The following is a 19,296-nucleotide window of genomic DNA, read 5'->3' as shown; positions in this document are numbered from 1 at the left end:
GCTCCACGTGAGGCTTCAGAGGAATTTGTTAAATTTGAATTTGCCAGAAGTCCAACCACTATGGACTTACTAAAAACCAGTGGCTGGGTTAACTGATCACAGCTTATCTACAGCCATAGAGCCAAACACATGGGAGTTTTATTTAGACACAGGTATTGTGGAGACTGTTCAGATTCAGAGGAGGCTTACAGCTAGGACTGAGTTTTGCTGCTTAACCTTCACAGGGAGTATTCATTACCCTTCCTGCATTACATCCTTGATAGGAACTGCCGATCTCCCACTCCAAACCACTTAAGAAAATTCTGTTTGCCACTCATTAAGCAGATGTAGAAAGCCACACAAAATTATTAATACCACAGAGCTATGCAAACAGCAGTGAAAAATGGTTACTGCATTTTCCTTGATAAGCGAGGCAAAATCCTTCCAATTAACATTTTAATTAGAAAATTCACTTACCATGAAAGTGTCCTGCATTTTCTTAAAGGTTATAATTCAGCCTGCTTTCAAATTCCTCCACAGGTTTTTTCACTGTGGCTCCATCAGAGATTAGATACCCAGCAGCAAAAAGGGAGTTTAAGTGAATTGTACTTGTAGCTCATACTTGATTCTCTCTTCTAAAACTTCAGGCACTAGGGCGTCTAATTCACCCCTCACTTGTCCTTGGAGACTGACACAGCTTTGGGGGGGGGAAAAAAAAAAAGAAAAGCAATTACCTACTGTGAAAAGTCTAGTGGCTTGAGTTATGAAATAATAAGGTGTCCAAGACACATCTAATTTAGATACAGCGCTTTAAACTTTTTAGCTTGGTTAAATACTAGAAAATATTCTCCAAAATCACGATAGCCATCAAGTCACTAGACTTCCAGCTAGGACTAGTCACTAGACTTCAAGTCACTAGACTTGATGGCTATCGTGATTTTGGAGAATATTTTGACTTGACTGCAATACTGATTGCAAATTGACAAACATTTACACATCAAGAATCAGCAGTTGGCAGTGTGTTTTGCTTACCTTGTCACCAATAATGGAATTGCAGCACTAACCCACGTTTCCTTCTTGAATACACTCAGTGAGGAGCACACTTCAGGGTGAGTTCACCATCAGCAACGCTCAGCCTTTGCTTCCCCAGCTCTTGGTGCTCACAAGTGTCACTGTGCCCAACCATCCCTACAAAGCCACCATGCTTCCCTCCACAGCCACCTTTAGTTACTGCTTAGAAGATAAAGTACCTGTGACATTTTCACACCAAGAAATAAATTAAAAAGGAAAAGCAACAGCAAAGTTTAAGCAAAGACAAACTTTTAACTTGGATTTTCTGACTAAACTGATCTTTACCCAACACCACACATTTTCTGGCACAAGTCCCAAATCACAAACACTCCCTGCATACGCTGCCAATGCAAATCTTACCCATCTTACCCCAGATTCACCTGTGATGAGCAGCGCTGCAAGGTGGCAGAAAAGGGGAAGAGATGAAGCTCTTTATCCTGTAATTGTATATTCTGATACTGGACAGGGATCGTTATCACAGCTCAAGCTTTTTACGAGTGCAACGCAGGCACAAACAATTCTTGCACCTCAGCTGGTGCCAAGCTGCACTCCTCATCTTTACAACTGGTATTAAAAAAAGTGATGTGCTTGCACAGATCTTGCAAAAATAGTTGTGAAGACAACAGGCAATATATGCTCAATTAGAGAAGAGAATCACACGTGATGACTGAGGCATCGATCTTGGTGTAAATATCTAGTGAAGAGCTATTGTCCTCCACACTGTGAGAGTCCTGGGCATGACAACGTGCCTACAAATCCTGCAACACACATTTTCTCCTTGGTCTCTAACAGAATCAGGATAGGGGTGAAGGACCAGGACAAGGTGCAAAATAGGAAGCTCTAGAGATGCTTGTGCCACCCAGCAGGACAATAGCTACATGCTGTACCTAACTGGAAGCATTTTCCCTCCTCTCAGAAATCAAGCACTATGTCCATAAAATCATACCAAGCTTAGAGGCAGGAGAGAGGGACAGAGAAGCTAAGAAGGAACATCACCTCGGCAGAAATCCCTAGATGAGACAAACACTCCTCCTCCTGCTGTCAATGAATTTTTTCGCAAAATTCAAGTTTGTGTTACAAGCATGAGGAAAACAGTTATTTCAGACTCAAAGGAGAAAATTTAGCATTGCTTAATGCCCTAATTGGTATAAAGAGGACCAAAACTTTGGGATTGTGCATCTTTACAAAGTGAAACCCAAGAAGATATACAATTTATCCCAACTTTTAAATGAAAAGGGGTGGGGTGGGGGGGAGGAACCACTGGTTGTGGACAAGGTTAGTGAATTCTTCATCATAAATTAAATTCATGCAGCGTATTAAACTTGAACATTTGAAGGCTGCACTTTTTTCCTTTCAGACTGTTTTAAAACGACATCAAACAAGAGGAATGAGGACAAAGAAACTGGCTTTAAAAATGGAACTTGACAGATTTATGACCAACATTATATGGTACTTTAAGTTATGCAGTAGGAAGCTAGATGATGACTTTGGTGACCCAAGAAAATCTTTCCAGTCCTAATTTTTAGGACTAAATTTGCTGCTAGGAAGTGGTTCTATCCCTGAAGCACATTTCCTACTAGTCTCTCTTGAAAGCAACACCCGCCCAGAAGAGGAGGAAAAACAGAACAGTGGAACGAAAAACACCCAGGTGATTACAGAAAGACAGAGGAGTTCCAACAGCTCAGGAGCAGAAACTGCTGCAGTACCTTTCTCAGAAGCAAATCCTGTGGGAAAGTGAGCCAGACTGAGCACAGCAAAGCAACATTGTCAAGCAGCACAGCTAGGGCCTACTCCAAAGTGATAATCACTGCTGTGCCAACATGGTGCTTTGTATCCCCCACATGAAGTTACATTTATTTTATCTCCCCTTCATAACAGAGTAATCTAAAACCTAGATTTGTAGCAAGCTTGTCTAGAAAACCTTCTTTGTTCCCCACCCAATTCAGGGAGGCATCCAGAGCATCTCTTTAAAACAAAAGAGATCAGCCAACACCAGCAGAATAAACTCAAGCATGCCTTCACTTGACAGGGATCCAAAAAGAACATTAAGGAGGAACACTTCAGTGGTAAGCTAGATAGGATGATATGAAAAGATAACACTTAATCAAGACTGATGCTATCTCATCTTACTGTCTGGATAAATAGACTTTCAGACACCAGAACACCGTGAAACTTCATACTTAACATTTTATGTCAACTCAAGATAAAGCTTCTATTGAGCTGGGCACCTGGCACATCTTGCAGACTTTTAAACAAAAACTTTTATCAGTATTAAAACAAGAAGCTTCTAAACAGAAATAAATTGATCTAAGCTCTTCATTTCTTTATAGGCTGAGAACAAGAGAAACGAGTGATTAAGACATTTCTTTGCTTCGTTAACAAATATACAAAGTTTTATTTTCTTTATTAATTGGTTTTCTGTATGTTGACATTATCATATCTGTTATAACCCACATTCACAGCAGAAGTTTTCTAATAGCATTTTGCAACACTGGCTGCTGTATTTGAAATCCTTAAGAGAAACTTATCTTCAGCTACTCGGGTAACTTGAATAATAAAGTGCAAAACCACAATAAAATTTTAACAGACACATGCCCCAGCTCATACAGACTCATTTTCCACTAAGACCACTAGATATGGATTCACTGCACACAACAGAAGAGTGCAACCTGAAGACATCAGCTCAAGTTTTCCCATTACCAGACATTAATTACAATAAATAATGTTTTCATTATTTTTAAGGGTAATGAAATTGCAACCAGGTTACAAATAAAACAAAACATATTGGCCAGACTACCTGAAGCTCAGCCCTAGACTCAGTAAGTACCTTTTACAAAATAAAGGTTTTTGGAAGATCTAATGAAGAGGAACAGTTCATTTCTGGACAGCCTCTTTGATTTTACCTTCAAGGAAGTAATCAGCAGGATATAATAGTATTATTATATTATTTTACTACACCTGCAGATATAAGCAAGGTATCATTCAACTAATGATTGTCAACAATACCTACTGACCCTCCCAATGCAAGAAGATAGAGAAAAATAAAATCTCAGAACTTCATTGGAATTAAATCCAGCTCACATATCATAACCCACACCTCCACACCCCTCCTTACAGCCACTGCTGTAGTCTCCTCAGTACTAAATACTCCTTTCAAGACAACTCAAGTTTATCAGAAACTGTGGGCACCTTCCCCTTTCCTCTACCTAATTAGCTTTTATTAAGCCTTTTGGTGCTACAACTGAAGCTAATATCATCCACAAGGAAGACTACTCAATTTTTTACTTACAGAATACAAAGATGCAAATTAAACTTAGTCAGACTGCCTCCTGCTAACATTGCTGCTCCTCTGCTGTCTTCCAAGAAACAACATTTTAACATGCCAACTGTTAGTACTTAACGAAAAGTTTTGACTATAAACTGTATATGCATCCCTGTATATGCTTCCCTGTCATGTTACTAAGCTCAACTTGCTACTAAACACAAAACATCCCTGTTGAAACAGCAAAGAACCCAAAGAGCAAGCTTGAATGACCATGTCCTGTTTATAGCTTTAGGTAACCAAGGAATTCACAACACACATGCCCAAGAACTCCTTTATCCATAATACCCTTGATTGTTCCATTTCACCCATCAGGGCTTTCAGCAGAGAAGCATTTCCACACACAAATACACAGCAGAACGCCCAGTGATGTTTTGAAGGGCTGCAGCTAACCTTTTCCCCTTGTAGATCATTGAAGCAGACAACCAAGCTGACAGACCCAGCTGTTGTACTCTAGATAAAGGCACTTGCCCCAGACAAGCAATACAGCACCAGGACAGGTTGCAAGAATAATCTGGATGTACCTTTTCTTCATCATTTATATCTAAACAAGGAATAGCTCTATAACAAAACAAGTGATCTGAAGTGATCCTCCTACAACAGCTGCTGCAGCTTCATCAACTGTTTCACATAAATATGTTGAAACCTTTCAGAGGTTTATTTTATAAATATTCTATTTCAAAATAAGTTTTAGGTGCACTTCAAAGGGGCATGCAAGATACTCATTACAACCTGTGAAATATTACCATGAAATCACAATGATAAAACATCTGAGCCTGTCCATCAGCAGTTCTTAAGCACCTACAGAGACAAGTTTGTCAATCAAGGTTTCCTGTGATTTCAATCCCTGATTAAAAAAAAAAAAAAAAAAAAACAGAAGGTTGCCTTATGGCATGCATAGTATCAGCATCACTGGTGCTACCTGGAGGAGTTCCTTCTCTCCTCCCTCCCGAAAGGGTACCAGTATACACCTCAGTTATATTTTAAATTCACCCTTTGCAGCATATTTAGCTGCATATATTTAAACTAATCCTCTGCTCAAAACCTTGAAATAGTCTAAGAGCAAAACTATTCCAAGAGCAAAACCCTGTTAATTCACCACCAACAGATTAAGAAGCAAGACTTAGTTTTTATCAAAACCAAACTCACATCTCACTTCTGGGGTTCCTCCCTATTTTGTCAAAAAACATTATAATAGAATTATTCTGGTCTAGTATTAGATCACAGCCCAAACCTCAGTTTTAAGCAACACACCTCATTTTATACTGATTTGAACTGCCAGTAGCTTTCAGCACCCAAATAATTTTAATTTTTCCATTTAATTAATGTTCCAGAGTTCCTAGAAAGATGAGTTATTCATTTCTGTTCACATAGAAAAAGACAGTCTAACAGATGTAAACTATTTATTGAATATTTGCCACCAATATTGTTAAATACATAATCTTGCAGTTTTTCTCCGCTTTCAAGTTAAAATGTCAGAAACAGAACATCAAATATTTACAATTCTTTAAAGGAATGTTACATAATGACACATTAAGGCGTATATTCTTTTGGCTTATAATTCTGAAAAGAATGATAATAGCAAAAAGTGATGCAAAATCTTCCATCGTGAGATTATGATTAAGCTACAATGTTTTACAAAAATATGGTGTAAGATGGCAATAATCCCATTCAAAATCCTGCATTAGGCCCCTCAAGAGGGGCTGATAATTTATACAGTCAAAACTTTAAAATTTACATAGAAAGGTGCCCTATCCAACCTTTCAAAAGACAGCTCTCAACATATACAGTTTTCAGGCCACAGTTTTGAAGGTCTGGAGTATCAAGTTGGTTTGATGAATTAGTCGGTTGGCACTTATGAACACGTTTATTGCCCTGTTAAAAGAAAGAGATTGCTTCAGATATTTTTAGAAACATGGCAGTCAATAAATACAGCATTAAATTTAGGCAACTAAATATACTGACACTGATGCTCTGCAAACTGGAAGCACATCGATGCTTTACTGTACCATGATGTACCTGAAGCTTACTGCTGATAAAGTCTTATTTACATAGCTAATCCTAGAAAGAGTCTATTTATTGGCAGAAACTTCAAGACTTTGGCTCTCAATCATCAGTGACACCTCCATCACTTAGTTAAGAAAAAGAGTGGAGCAGATGATTGTTAAATGCCAGGATTTGGGTTTTTTCCCCCCAAAGCTCAACACTTAATCCCTAATAACTTCAGAATTTGCAACTATTTCCTCAAGAACTACTAAGCACGCATGAACATGGAAGCAACATACTGTTTTAGTTGTCTTTTTCTTAAGAGTTGTGGAGTTGCTGAGATTTTTCAGCTCAGTAATGATGTCTGTGGGCAGAGCTATTCTGTTTAGTGCCGTTACTTTCCGGAGTATCTTATTCAAATTACTTCTGACTCCACAGAGGTATGAAACACAAGCCTCACCTGGGATTTCTTGCTATATTGATATTACTTAACACAATTAAAGCTTGTGCCCACAATACACAGCACAGCATTCACTTCAGAGTGCTAAACAGAGCTGGTCTCTTTCAGCATGGTTGGGAGACATGCACAACACATCCTACCCTTTCCTCATTTTTTCAAATGGTTTTCTAATCAACTGAGACTGTATAAGCCTAGTGAAAGTTATCTATATATCTGTGCAGTAATCATAAAACTACCAAGGTCTAAATTTCTCATTTGGGTATTATAACCAAGTTTAGCCCCAACTTCAATAAGAGGGGGAAAAAAAAAAGAATGCTGTCATAGGAGTAGGTAGAATTCACAAGTGATCTCAAGACTTCTCTCCTTTAGTAATGCACCAGCCCCTGGGTGCTCTTATGTCTCTGCAAAGCTCAACAAGACTAGACATGAAAGTTAATTCTCATCTTTAAAAGAGTATCACATGGAACACTTTGGCATTGTGAAAATCTGAGGATACACTCATCTGAAACAATCACTACAGCAAAGTGTCCATGATGAAGACCAGAAAAAAAGCCTCAGTTTGAAGGATAAAATTTCAAATAATACAAGATTAATCACCTGAGTAACTCCAAATACTGCAAAGTACTTATAAGGAGCTATAAAGAAAGGACAATAAAAATGGAAATCAAAGAAAACACTGCACAGAGGCTTAGCATTTGCAAGGGATATTTCAAATAGGTAGATGACTCTTCTCAATACAGCATTCATAAACTTTTGTCACTGAAAAGAGGCCATGAAATGTAGCTTCACGTATTCAAATTAAAAACTAACACTGCACATGGGTATTGTATGGTGGTGCATTTAAATAGACTTCCCTTTCCTCAAAGGCATTACAAAAGGAATAAGAGTATTTTAAAGCAGTCACAATGGCTGCTTAGGAAGTCCTGGAGAAGGCTGCTTATACCCAAACACTTGTCTTAATTTCCCATAAGTCAACAAGACCTCTAATTACATAAAATGTTAGTACACAAACATACTTACTTCCCATCTTTAAAATAGGTTTTCAGAGTATCACTGAAACTTTTGGAGTATTTTACAAACTCTTTCTTTTGATGCTCAAGTGCCTAAGAAGGAAAAACACCAATGGCAGAGTCTTAGTTCGCATATTGTTTGGTACTGTCAGAATCTTAACATTAACTAAGAAGACTGGCTAATAGTACATAGGTATAAAAGTTTTGGGGGTTTTGTTGGGGTTTCTCCCCCACACTCAGAAGACACACAGAGAAATCACTCTCCTCCTTTCAAACTGCTGAGATATACCATACATCAATCTTGCTGTTAAAGTATCATGTCATTGACCAGTTAAACTGTCCTATTCATCCTCTGATCAAAAGGATGTGCTTCCTTTTATACTACTAAAAACATTGTGTAGAGAGTTATTGTACATACCCGCCGGTTCTGGTATTGGTATTTCTTGAAGACATTATTTACTGTGTCAAGAAGTTCCTTTATTGCACTTGCGATGTCCCTGTTTGGCAATAAAAAGACAGTTGTAATACCCTTCAATGTTGGAATTGAATCCCGTTCTAGTCATTAAATACCTTAAAACAGTCTCTACAGAGCAAGCATCAGCCAGGATGCAGCAAGACCAAATGCTATGAGCTCAAATTCAGAATGTAATGAGCTTAAATTCAGAATCTGCAAGTTAAAGTTTGGCCTAGTAACATGGGGCGCTTGTTAAAAACCCTCAACTCTGCTTATTTATAAGAATCAGAGTCCTTTCCAAAAGGAACAGCAGTGCTAGCATCTCCTATAGTATTCGAAAGTTCAGATTTAAATAAAAAATTGACTCCTGAGTCTGGAAAAAGTCCCCAACATAATACAGTACTTACTTGATTGTCTGAAGAAACCTCACTCTGTCATTGATCTCATCAGGAATCTTACTAAGAATCTGTTTAAGTGCTCGTGCCTTTTCATTAAGATCTTGGAATTCTGGTTCTGGTCTTTCAATCATATACTCTGAAGAAAAACATATTAAAAAATTCCATTATTTTAAACTCTATTCTCAAGTGACAGCTAAAAGGCAGCAGTATAGCCATGTTACATTTGAAGGCAAACTGCACAAAAACAGCCGTGACAGGGAGACTACAGTTTATACACTCTACACCAATAGAAACAGAGTGCAACAATATAATCTTTATTATTGCAAGTTGGAAAAAGAACTCATCTTTATTTAAGTGAGACACCACACCATGAAATGCAATATTAAAGTAACTTAAAGCCTACTGTATGCTCCCATCCTCTGACAGCACACCTACTGCTTTTAATTCGAAGCAGAGAGGAAGGTGTCATGCTCCATATATGCTTTTATCTGGTCCTTAACACTGCAAAAGGGGAGTTGTGCACCCACATATTTAGCTTCTACAAAAGAGGTATTCAGAAATCAAATATTTTCCTACCATAATGAAAAAACCTATTAAACAAATAACCTCTCCTCGAAATAGGCAGAGAAATTCTTGTTCCTATTTAACAGTGAAATTAAAAGATACACTTGTTTAAGATAAGACACATACCTTCTACATCATCAGCTGCCATACGCAGAAGAGACTCTGTGAAGTTCACATCCACACTTTTTTTCTCCAGAATTTTCATAATGATGTCCTGTGTGAGACCTGGATTTTCTTTTTCAGCCTGTAAGGCAAAGAAAATTTTTGTTCTTAAATATGCAAGACCTGAATACTGCAAGCACAACAGGAGATTTTTCACATAGCTTCCTTCATAGGCAGCAGGACTTTGCTAGAAACTTTAGAAGTCTAATGACTTAACAAGCAGATTACACTGGAAGCCATTCTTCTAACACAATATCCATTTTTCTTGGATTATGTCAAAGATTTTGTATAAATAACTTGTCCAATAAGCCTTTCCACTAATTTCAATTTGAATAATAGAATACAGAATTTTGAGATACTCCATTTCCATAAACACTGAGCTTTGAGAGAAAATCATGGTATCCATCAGGATTTAATTCACTCAAACACAGGTGCTACTCACAGGTGCCTTTTACAAATCCTATCATATGCTCAAACATCATTGGGGAATTGCTTTTTCAGAAAGAAAAAAAACATACTTGACTGATGACACGGTCTAGCTTAGCTTTACTTAGCTAACACTGGAGGTGTTCACACTACCTGGGCTGCTATCAAACAATAATATGCTGTATTGAATAAGCATGAGGGTGTGGGGTTTTTTTAGCTAGCACTACCATTTCCACCAGTATCTCCATTTTTACATTATTTGTGTTCAACTTTGCTCCTTACCACCAGTCACAAAAACATTTCACTTGTAAAGGCTCTAATCGAGACTGAGGACTGTCTAGGTACACTTACAATTTAGTGTAGCAACAGAGAAGAGTTTCTTACATCTTAACACTGAGCTATGTAAGTGTCATGTCTACAAAGGCTTTCAAAAGCTATCACTACAACACAGCAGTATAAAGGAATATCTGTATTTTCTTTCTTTAGGAATATAAAAAACTTGGAAGTATCGTTTTTTTTCCCCATTTACTGCTAGAAGCTAATAAAAAAATAAAAAGCATTTAGCTTCTCATCCATATAATAATCCCATTGCCATTCATTTTGTAAACCATTTTCAATGTCTGATAAATGCCTGGTTCTCATGAGTATTCTACATAATCTCGCTGTATTTAGACTAAGTTTATACCTTCACCAATTCTTCATTCAAGCTTTTGTGCTACATGGACAAGGCAAGATTCTGTTGTTTAAAATCACTCAGCATGCTTGTATCATTCAGCTTTCCAATCAGAAGATTTGCTGACATTTAAAACTTACAGTCCAGGCAACTGCTTACTTTATTTTTTGACTACTAGATAAAGGATATAATCTTCAAACATGAAGACACAAGGAAATGAGACAGGCAGCTTCTTAGTTTCATAGCGTATGTTTTACCTTTCAAACAAGCATTCTTCGGCATAAGCTACTTCTTACCTTAATAAAAGCTGCTCTCAGTGTCTGAGCTGCAGATAGGTTTACTCTTTCTAGCTGCAATAAAAGTTTAGAATTATTAACAATTATCACATTATCAGAACAAGCCAAGAACTCATGCCTTGCCTTATACAGCATAACAAAAACGGGAAAATTGACAGAAGCATTCCAATTACTGGTCTCATTTGAGGGAGAGATACTATCAAGTTTGATTCCAAGAGGGAAGAGTGACTTCCTTCCCCCCAGATGAAAACATTGAAGCCAAACATCTCACTGGACATATTTTGTGTTTATCCAGCCTACAGCAGAAGTCTGACAGGAAGCTTTTGCAAACTTATTGACCATCTCCGATACAGAAAAACAAATATCCTATTAGATTACAGCCATTAGCAGTAAAATCAAAACCTATCAAGCTGTTCACAGGTTCATACTTTAACTGTATGTTGCTTCCTGCCACAGAACACAGGACCCAGCAATTTTGTGAAAATCCTCTATAACAGGTAAAAAAAAAAAAGCATCAGGGCCAAGTCTACAGCAATGTTTGACATGGATGAAATTGTATTTGTGGAAAGAAGTGGAAAAGATTGTGTTAGACACAAAGCCTTCCCAATCAAGATGAACAACCCGTTACACCGACCACCTTTCCCAGTGTAAAGGGGCTTATTATATTCTAAAGCTAAACATAGCTTACCTCATTAAAGACAGGGTACATAACAGCATAGAGAGGCATGGAAACCATAGAAGTGGTCTCTGCTTCATTCTTCATCTCTTCCATTGTCATCCTCATTCAAAGACCCACTTCTCAAGGAAAACACTATAGAAGCAAAAAACTCCTCATTCACTGGAATGTTTCTTCTTTTTCCTCGTTGTGCAAGAATTGTTGGAAGAAGTTGAAAAATATATTGTCCTTTGGTCATGCAAGAAAAACAAAAAGCACACACAATTAGGAATACTTATGACTGGCAGGTTCTAAAAATGAAAAGGCATAGAACAATGTTAGCTCGTTACTGTCTAGAATCTAAAGAATTACTTATGAGATGACTTGAGTAAATAAGGAATGACTACCTCATATATCTTTAAAACCCTGAGAGAAATCTATTAAGTGTCCTACCAAGAAAAATTTTACTTCAAGGTCTTAAATGGAATTAGTTTTCCTGAAAGAAGTTATTTTATTTAATTATAAAAGTCTTGCCACTACCCTTAAGCAGCAACATAAAATTCCTGAGAACTCACATATACAAAAAGCTTGAAGAGCATTACATGCTGTAAATCCAAAACCCAGAGGTGCATTATGAAAATTAACATTAAGACTCCCTATAAATACTCCATATTTTAGCATATCCATCAAGCTGTGATTCTGCTGGAGATCAGTGCCTACTTTCTACCCATCTGAATTCCTATTACGGCATCTTTGTTTTTATGTAAGCCAAAAAGCCAAAGTCCCAAGTCATGTTTCCGCTCAGGGTGTGTCAACAGTTGTGTTAACTCAATGGAAAAATTATCCTTCCAGTAACTGAACTTAGGTTTTGGAAGTTCTCCACCCAGTCCAGCTCATCATGTCCAACATGGAACGACTGTTGCTCAGACCCAGAAATTATGTGCAAAAGAAACAAGGTCACCCCACAGTTCTTCAGAAGTCTTTGTTAGACTGCTATAGTTTCTTTTAAAATATTTTATATAACATAATTGAGTTTAAAGACCTAGAGTCCAAGTTAGGACTAAAGATACAAGGAAAGAGATTAACAGGTTTAATATTTAAATTTGTTTGGCATCGTTAATTCATTAGAAGAGGGTGGTTTTTTTTTCCTAACATGCTTCAGACATGAAGCATTTGTATGTTAGGTGCTGATTCTATTGATACTTTAGCAAGAAATGAAAAAAAGTGCAGTATTTCAGAAACAGCAGAAGCTACTACAGTAATCAATATGACTTCCCAGCAGTTTGAACAGGTTAAAAAAATGCCAAGAAATTTTCTTCGAGTTCTATTCATTACACTCTGCACTGGCTAAAAACCTTAAACATAAAAACAGATACTCTTTTTTGCTCAGGGCAGGTATAGAGCAGTTTAGCTACAATTACACCAGTGAAATTTGTTATTGATTACAGTGAGCACAGGGAGGAACTTGGATGACTACAAATATCATGCGTGTCTCATTTGAGCGTGTGGTTAGGTAGCCTGAATATACCCAAAACTGCAAAAGCAAGTCAAGAGCTACACACACACACACTACAGACACAGCAAAACAAGATCTGTAGAAGAATTAAACTTGAATATAGTAACAAGCAACAGCTTTTATACAAGTCTTCAGACACAGACTAGTTATTGCAAAATGCCATCTTTGCTTCTCTTACTGTTCCAACCCTTCAATGTGACATACACATAAACATGCAGATGCCTATAGCCACAGGACATGATTCCTGAGGCTTTAAGAAAGGGTCTGTACAGATACGTCCAGGTGAATGGAACTGCAAAAAACAGGATTCTCACATTTTCATCACCTACTCATAGGTATCTTAACAGCTGTGAAGAATACAAGTGAATATCATTCCTCAAAAAGTTGAGTATCTTTAAAGACCTTGTTTCAGAGTTACATAAACTCGTGCAAGGTCTACTCACACGAGGAGGAATGGAACTTGTCTGAACAAGTTTTCACTCAACTGTAAGTACAAGCTGTCCCATTCATTACACACACATTACTCCCTACACCAAAGACTCGGGCAGAGCAGATGGACAACTGCTAGTTTTATTGTTTGCTTCTAGAAGTTCAGTAAAAATATATACTCATGCAAGACACAAGATACTATGCTAACAAGCACCACTGAAGACACCATTCACAAAGTAATTTACTGCAAGTTTTTTATCTAGAGTACGGTAACAGAATAAACTCTTAAAACAGTTATATCAGGTCATTGAACATTCTTCTAGTCTACTCAAAAGATTTTTGATCGTAGGAAGAAGGGCAAAAAGAGGACAAAACAAACATTACATATAATTACTTTGTTTTTATGGATTAGCAGTATCCACAAAGAACAGGAAATACTAACTGAAATGATGGATTTTTATGATGATGAAAACCTATTACACTGTGGACTACCATGAAGAACTCATTTTCTCCTGAAAAGACATAAACTGTTGTCACTAATCCACAGTACAGTTAAGCCCCCCATCTAAAAACAATCACACACCATCTATTACCTCCTTACAGTCACTGACACTCTTCAAACAAAACATAAACCCTTTGATTTATGTTAAAACAAAGGATGGAAGTGTTGCAATTGAAGACAAGAGATAGATTTAAATATACATGCACACAATAACATAAAATGCTTTTTTGGCCAACGTATGAAAAGCAATATATTCAATGTATCACACTGGATGCTCGTTATTCCAGAAATCTTCCAATTCTGAAGAAGATACATTAGGTAGCATCACGCTAGTATTAGACTGCCAACATCGCCAGCTAGAGATCAACTTCTCACAACTTTCAGATGTAATTCAGACACACTGCAGTCTTTGCCAGTGTTGAAGAGAAATAAAAACCTTCACCAAAACCCCAACATTTATTTGCTGATAGTTTATTGTGGCCACACTAAGCCACATACAAGTATCTTTGAGGTGATCCCAATCCCGATTACAGATCAAATCCATGTGAAAACTGCTCTATTATTTAGATTATTAGATTATTAGAAAGTCCACTAACCTTCAAAACAGCCAGACTAAAGCCAAAATTTAATGCACATTAGCAAGCAGCAACTAGGAACTTTCAGTATTTCTTTCTGTTACATGATCAAAAGCAGCCATCTGCACAGCTGCCAAGCTTTAAGGCCACACTGCCTTCTAAAAGCTTCACTTTAGCTCACTACAGTCTTGAGTGTCTTATTTGAGATCAGTCTACCCTAGTTTCACCTGCCAATTGTTCTTCTGCATTCTCAAAAAAAATGGGAGTAAGATTCCATAAGCAGGGGATCTATCAGAACAACATAACATACACGCATTGCTCAAAATCCTTGCAAATTGCTGTATAATGAAAAAAGTGTTATTTAGGTGGCAAGCTTGTTACTCTGAGGGGAGAGACAAGGAGAAGGTAGTAGGATATACTGCCAGGAATAGACAGACTGCCAAATATTAGTCTACATGCCAGTCTGATATTTTTTGTTGCAGTGATGCCAGAGATTCAAATCTGTACATGTGTCATTAGAAGTCATGTGTCATGCTACATCATCAGATGAAATCAACCCTCAGAGAATGTACAAATTGACATAGGGAATTTCAAGAGCATCTGAATTTGAATGCTATGCTAAAATGCCAGCTAATATAATCCCACTGCTCAGTCTTAAACCACTGAAAACATCAAGCTGTAGTTCAAGAGACACACTAACATGGAATATATACTTGAACTGCCACTGCGGATTTTACATTCCAACCTTTAAGTTCCAGCACTAATATATTATCCCAGATATTCCGCAAACACCAAGCAAGCCAGCACATTTTAGACAAGGAACATACTTGGAAGGGTTCTCTTGATTGACCTATTCCCCATATCCATCCAATGACACTTTACATAATTCAACTCAACCTTATCAGCAAAAAAACAGACCTCAAGAGAAACTTTCTACAAGCCAAAAAGGGTAAATAGCAAAAATCCACACTCCCCAAAACCATACAACTACTGTTGTCAGTATCTAATGTAGTAATTGGCTCTTTCTAATCTGTGACATTTACTGACACACTTTTGGTCATGCACTAAAATCAAATGTCAGAACTACAGAGCTACTTAAGAACAGAGAGTGCAGCACTCTTCTCCAAACACCCATCTGCTCTCTGGTTAACACAGAAGCAAGCAAGGCATCCAAAAAGAAAGGTGTTTGCTTAACACTATCTTTTGAAACAGTGTTTAAAGAAAAGGGCAAAGTCTTAGGTTTAGAACTCCTTAAAAGATGTTTTTAAACAACAAAAACGTGAAGTAGCCATTGGCAGGATTTCAACCTTCAGTTATGTCATCAGCAGGTCTGCCTATGTGCTCATGTATGTCTTCCCTTCTCCATGCCCCATCTACCTTAGATCTGGAAAATTTTAAGCATCTAGACATTACTTTAAAAAAAAAAAATTAAAAAAATAGCAAAGTGCCAAAGAGGAACAAGGTCTGAGACAGTGATCTACCAGAAAAATTATCTGGAAGGCTAGCAAAGTTACAATTCTATGTTTGGAATGGAAAATTAACTCTATCCTAGTTGAAACTGGGACAAACATGCATAGGAAGAGGGAGTTTTGGTAATCTACTAATTACAGTTGCAAATTTTACAGAAGAAAAAAAAAAAAGCTTTGCAGAGAACACTTTTAACTATCTGCATACCTCACACATAGCTTGTTAGCTACATTTCTCTTGTTACTGGTCCCTTAGAAATAAAAAAATCCCACACTCCTTTTCCTTACCAGATGGCAATTTACCTGCCAGCACTGTATTTCAACTGCAATTTTTTTCCCAGTGTATAATTTAAAGATTATGTGGCATAAAGCCTTAGAACTTCACATACAGGACTACTTCTCTTCCTTTTAAAGCCAAGGTGATTTCATGACAGTATGGTTGAATTCTGGAACATGTATACAGATCAGCTGTTGTGATAACAATCCCTACATGTTAAAGCCAATAAAGATTAAGTAGAAACTTACAGTATTCTACTACACTGAGTCCATTTTCTACTAATTCTTACACCCAGCAGTTTCACTGACAAGAGTTAATAAAAAGAGTATCACCAGAAAACAACACTGACGCCTTAGAAGTATCTTTAAATGCCTCTCTCTAGAATAGAGATAGGCAGTTTTCAAACATCTCCACACACATAATAGCCATTTACAGTTGAGTTCTCCCTGACAAAGCATAACTGCTTATGCATTTTATTACCCTAAGAGCAAGTCGTATGACTAATTGAGAAATCACACGAGCTTGCAATAAACCCAAGGTATCTATTTTTAGACTCATATCAACTTAAAAAACAAAATCCAAGCCTACTCCCAAGTCGGGCTTATATTTAGTTCACATTCTTTTGCAGTGCTGAACGTCAAATGGAAGGGGTTTAGTCTGCCTTAGTCTGTCAGGTTTTATCTCTGCCTACCCCAGGAGTAACTACAGCCCCCTGGACTGTGCCCCGATTTTACCTGAGTAACAGCATTACACATACTGCAGTGTAACTGAAACGATACATCCCCGCTTCTCATCCCAGTTCTTACAGGGAAGTAAAGCTATTACTCTACCAAACATTAACGAGTCAGGCAGAGCTTCACTTTCCAACGAGAAAATAAATACCAGAGAGCAATTACTCCCTCTGGTCACAGGAGCAGCGCAAAGCTGGCCCGAGGTTCCAGCCATCTACCTGCGCCCCGGTCCGTGTGAGCTACAGGAAAGGAACCAACCGAACTCACCAGTTAAGTGAGCAGCTTAATGGGCCACCTAAGGACCGGACGCCTCCCAGACCGTCCGGGGCCTAAGAGGAACACAGCCCGGGACCTGCTTGCCCTGCCCAGCACTTTAGTTTCCGCAGGGGAGCGGGGCGGCCCCGGAACCGCCCAGGTCGATGGAAGGAGACGAGATGCCTTTTCCTCCGCCCCACCTGAGGCGGCACTGACCGCGGCCACCTGACAGCGCTCCGCTCCGACGGCGGGACGGGCTGAAAATACACATCCGGGCCTACGCTCCTCGGGCATCACCCCCGGGGCTCGCCAGGCGGCGCGTCCCGGGCCGAGAAGCCTCCAAGCGGGCAGCTCCCCCCCGCCCCGAGGGTGGGCCCCAAGCCAGCCGTGGCGCCGGGGACCGGCGGGCTGCGGGGAAGGGCAGGGAGAAGGACAAGCCTTCGGCCCGCTGCACCCCCGCCTCGGGGTGAAACAGGTCACTCGCCCGCCCAGGCCGAACCGTCTCCCCGGCAGGGAGGGGAAGGGACACCCTCCGCCTTCCCCGCACGGCGAGGCTCGAGGCCGCGCTCACCTGCGGCGGGAGGTACCGGTAGCCCCCGCCGCTCCTCCACCCGTTCCGTCCCGCTCTCGCCCCCCCGCAACCCCTCAACCAGGCCCCGATGCTAGAAAGAGTTTTACGCGTCCAACGAGACGCAGCCCCGAAGGGCGAGCCAGGCCCTACGCTAACACACTAACGGGCCCCCCTCCCTCCAGGCACACTCGCTCCTCCGCGGGCTCACACCGAAGAGGGAAGGACGCCGGCAAAGCACAGCACCTCACCTCCCCCCGACCCACGGAGCCCTCGGAGCTCTCGGGTGGGCTTCGTCGCCGCACCGGAAGCGCCTTACGAGAAGGAAGAGTCCGCCGCTGTTACCACACACCAGGCGTTGTCCGGAACTACCCGGCAGCCGCGCGGGCCGCTGGAACTTGTAGTCCGCCCGCAACGACCACGAGCCCCACAATGCTACGGGGCGCAGAACCTCGAGATGAGGGCGGGGACAGGCGGGGGAAGAGGTGGAAGGAGCGTCCAATCGGAGCGCGGGATCGGTGGGGCGGGCGGAGCCTCGGCGGGGCGGGGCGCTGAGACTACCCAGGCGTTGGCGGCGGGGGAAGCACACCCGCGGCGGAGTGCGGAGCGGTGGGTGTGCTGGTGGCTAGTCGTGTATCGGCGGCAGTAGCGGCAGCCGCGCCGGCCGGGTGAGTGAGTGCGCGCGCTCGTCCTTGTGCAGCGCTCGGGCCGTGCGTGCCGGGCGGCGGCGCCGGCGTTTTTCCGAGGCGGGAGCGGAGCTTTCCGCCGCTCCGTTTCGGCGCCCGTGTCCGGGCGGCGGTAGCGGCTGCGAGGAGGGGCGCCTGTCCGCGCGGGGGCCGCCGGCACGAGCGCCGGCACGCCCCGGGCTCGCGCCGCGCGGGAAGACGCCCTCGCGGCGTTCCGTTAGTGCCTGAGGAGAGGGAGGGGGGGACGCTGGCTGCGCCCGGCGCTGCGGGGAGAAGGGGGCCGTTTGGGGATGGACTCGCTTCCTCCGGCCATAGGACAACTTCAGAAGCGGGGGTGGACGTGACATGCGAAACCTGGAGGCGCTTTCTTCAGGTGTGCGGTCACCTTTTGTGTCTCTATCTGCCGGCAGCGGCGGGGAGGAAACCGCTCCCTCCTCCCAGGAGCTGAGGTGCCCTCAGCCTCTCCGCCCCGCTCCGGCGTCGTCCGCGCTTCAGCGCCAGGACTTTGTTTTTCAAGTTGCGCCGCGGTAAGTGTGGCAGCGATGGTTCCTGACAGCCTGCCTGTGCCGAAGGAGGTGACGTGCGGGTCCGTGAGGCGTTTCTGGCCGCTGCTCAGCCCGAGCTGCGGTGCTGAAGCCTTTTCTTGAGGGCTGCGTGTCTGTCACACGCGTTCCGTTAGGTGCCCGGCGCTCCGCAGCCTCTGTGCGTGCGGGGCGTTTTGCCTGCCGGCTATTAAGGAACTTCAAGTAAACTTGCATGTTGTTTGTCGAGGCAAGGGCGTTACTACAGAGTTTTAAGGTTTCAAGGTTTGAATGATGTTTAACATTAGCTATTG

General features: G+C 40.9%; 2 protein-coding genes across 2 annotated transcripts in view; one reads left to right on the top strand and one right to left on the bottom strand.

The window, feature by feature from the left end:
• Positions 1 to 5,198: 5,198 nt before the first annotated feature.
• PDCD10 (programmed cell death 10) lies at positions 5,199 to 18,139 on the bottom strand. The gene is made up of 8 exons (XM_084267285.1): positions 18,027 to 18,139; positions 11,490 to 11,705; positions 10,802 to 10,855; positions 9,371 to 9,488; positions 8,690 to 8,816; positions 8,247 to 8,325; positions 7,839 to 7,921; positions 5,199 to 6,247 (listed from the first exon to the last, which is right to left on the bottom strand). Exons 2-8 carry the CDS (start codon positions 11,583 to 11,585, stop codon positions 6,166 to 6,168), a joined length of 639 nt encoding a protein of 212 aa, XP_084123411.1. The 5' UTR covers positions 11,586 to 11,705; positions 18,027 to 18,139; the 3' UTR covers positions 5,199 to 6,165.
• A 213-nt stretch (positions 18,140 to 18,352) lies between these two features.
• LOC311194088 (neuroserpin) overlaps positions 18,353 to 19,296 on the top strand; it is a 48,747-nt gene continuing 47,803 nt past the window's right edge. The window contains exon 1 of the mRNA XM_084267105.1: positions 18,353 to 18,443. The gene's annotated coding sequence lies outside the window, so the exon portion shown is untranslated. The remainder of the gene's footprint in view (positions 18,444 to 19,296) is intronic.

This window comes from Gallinula chloropus, assembly GCF_964237585.1.
Source record: "Gallinula chloropus genome assembly, chromosome: 8".
Taxonomy (NCBI): domain Eukaryota; kingdom Metazoa; phylum Chordata; class Aves; order Gruiformes; family Rallidae; genus Gallinula; species Gallinula chloropus.
This window is presented reverse-complemented; position numbering and strand designations above follow the sequence as displayed.

Excerpts from the sequence above, each read along its gene's own strand:
- PDCD10 (XM_084267285.1), bottom strand. The coding sequence starts at position 11,585 with ATGAGGATGACAATGGAAGAGATGAAGAATGAAGCAGAGACCACTTCT. Across the intron at positions 7,922-8,246 it reads ACCAATACCAGAACCGGCGG|GCACTTGAGCATCAAAAGAA; the intron begins GTATGTACAATA and ends TTTCCTTCTTAG. Across the intron at positions 6,248-7,838 it reads ACCTATTTTAAAGATGGGAA|GGCAATAAACGTGTTCATAA; the intron begins GTAAGTATGTTT and ends TTCTTTTAACAG.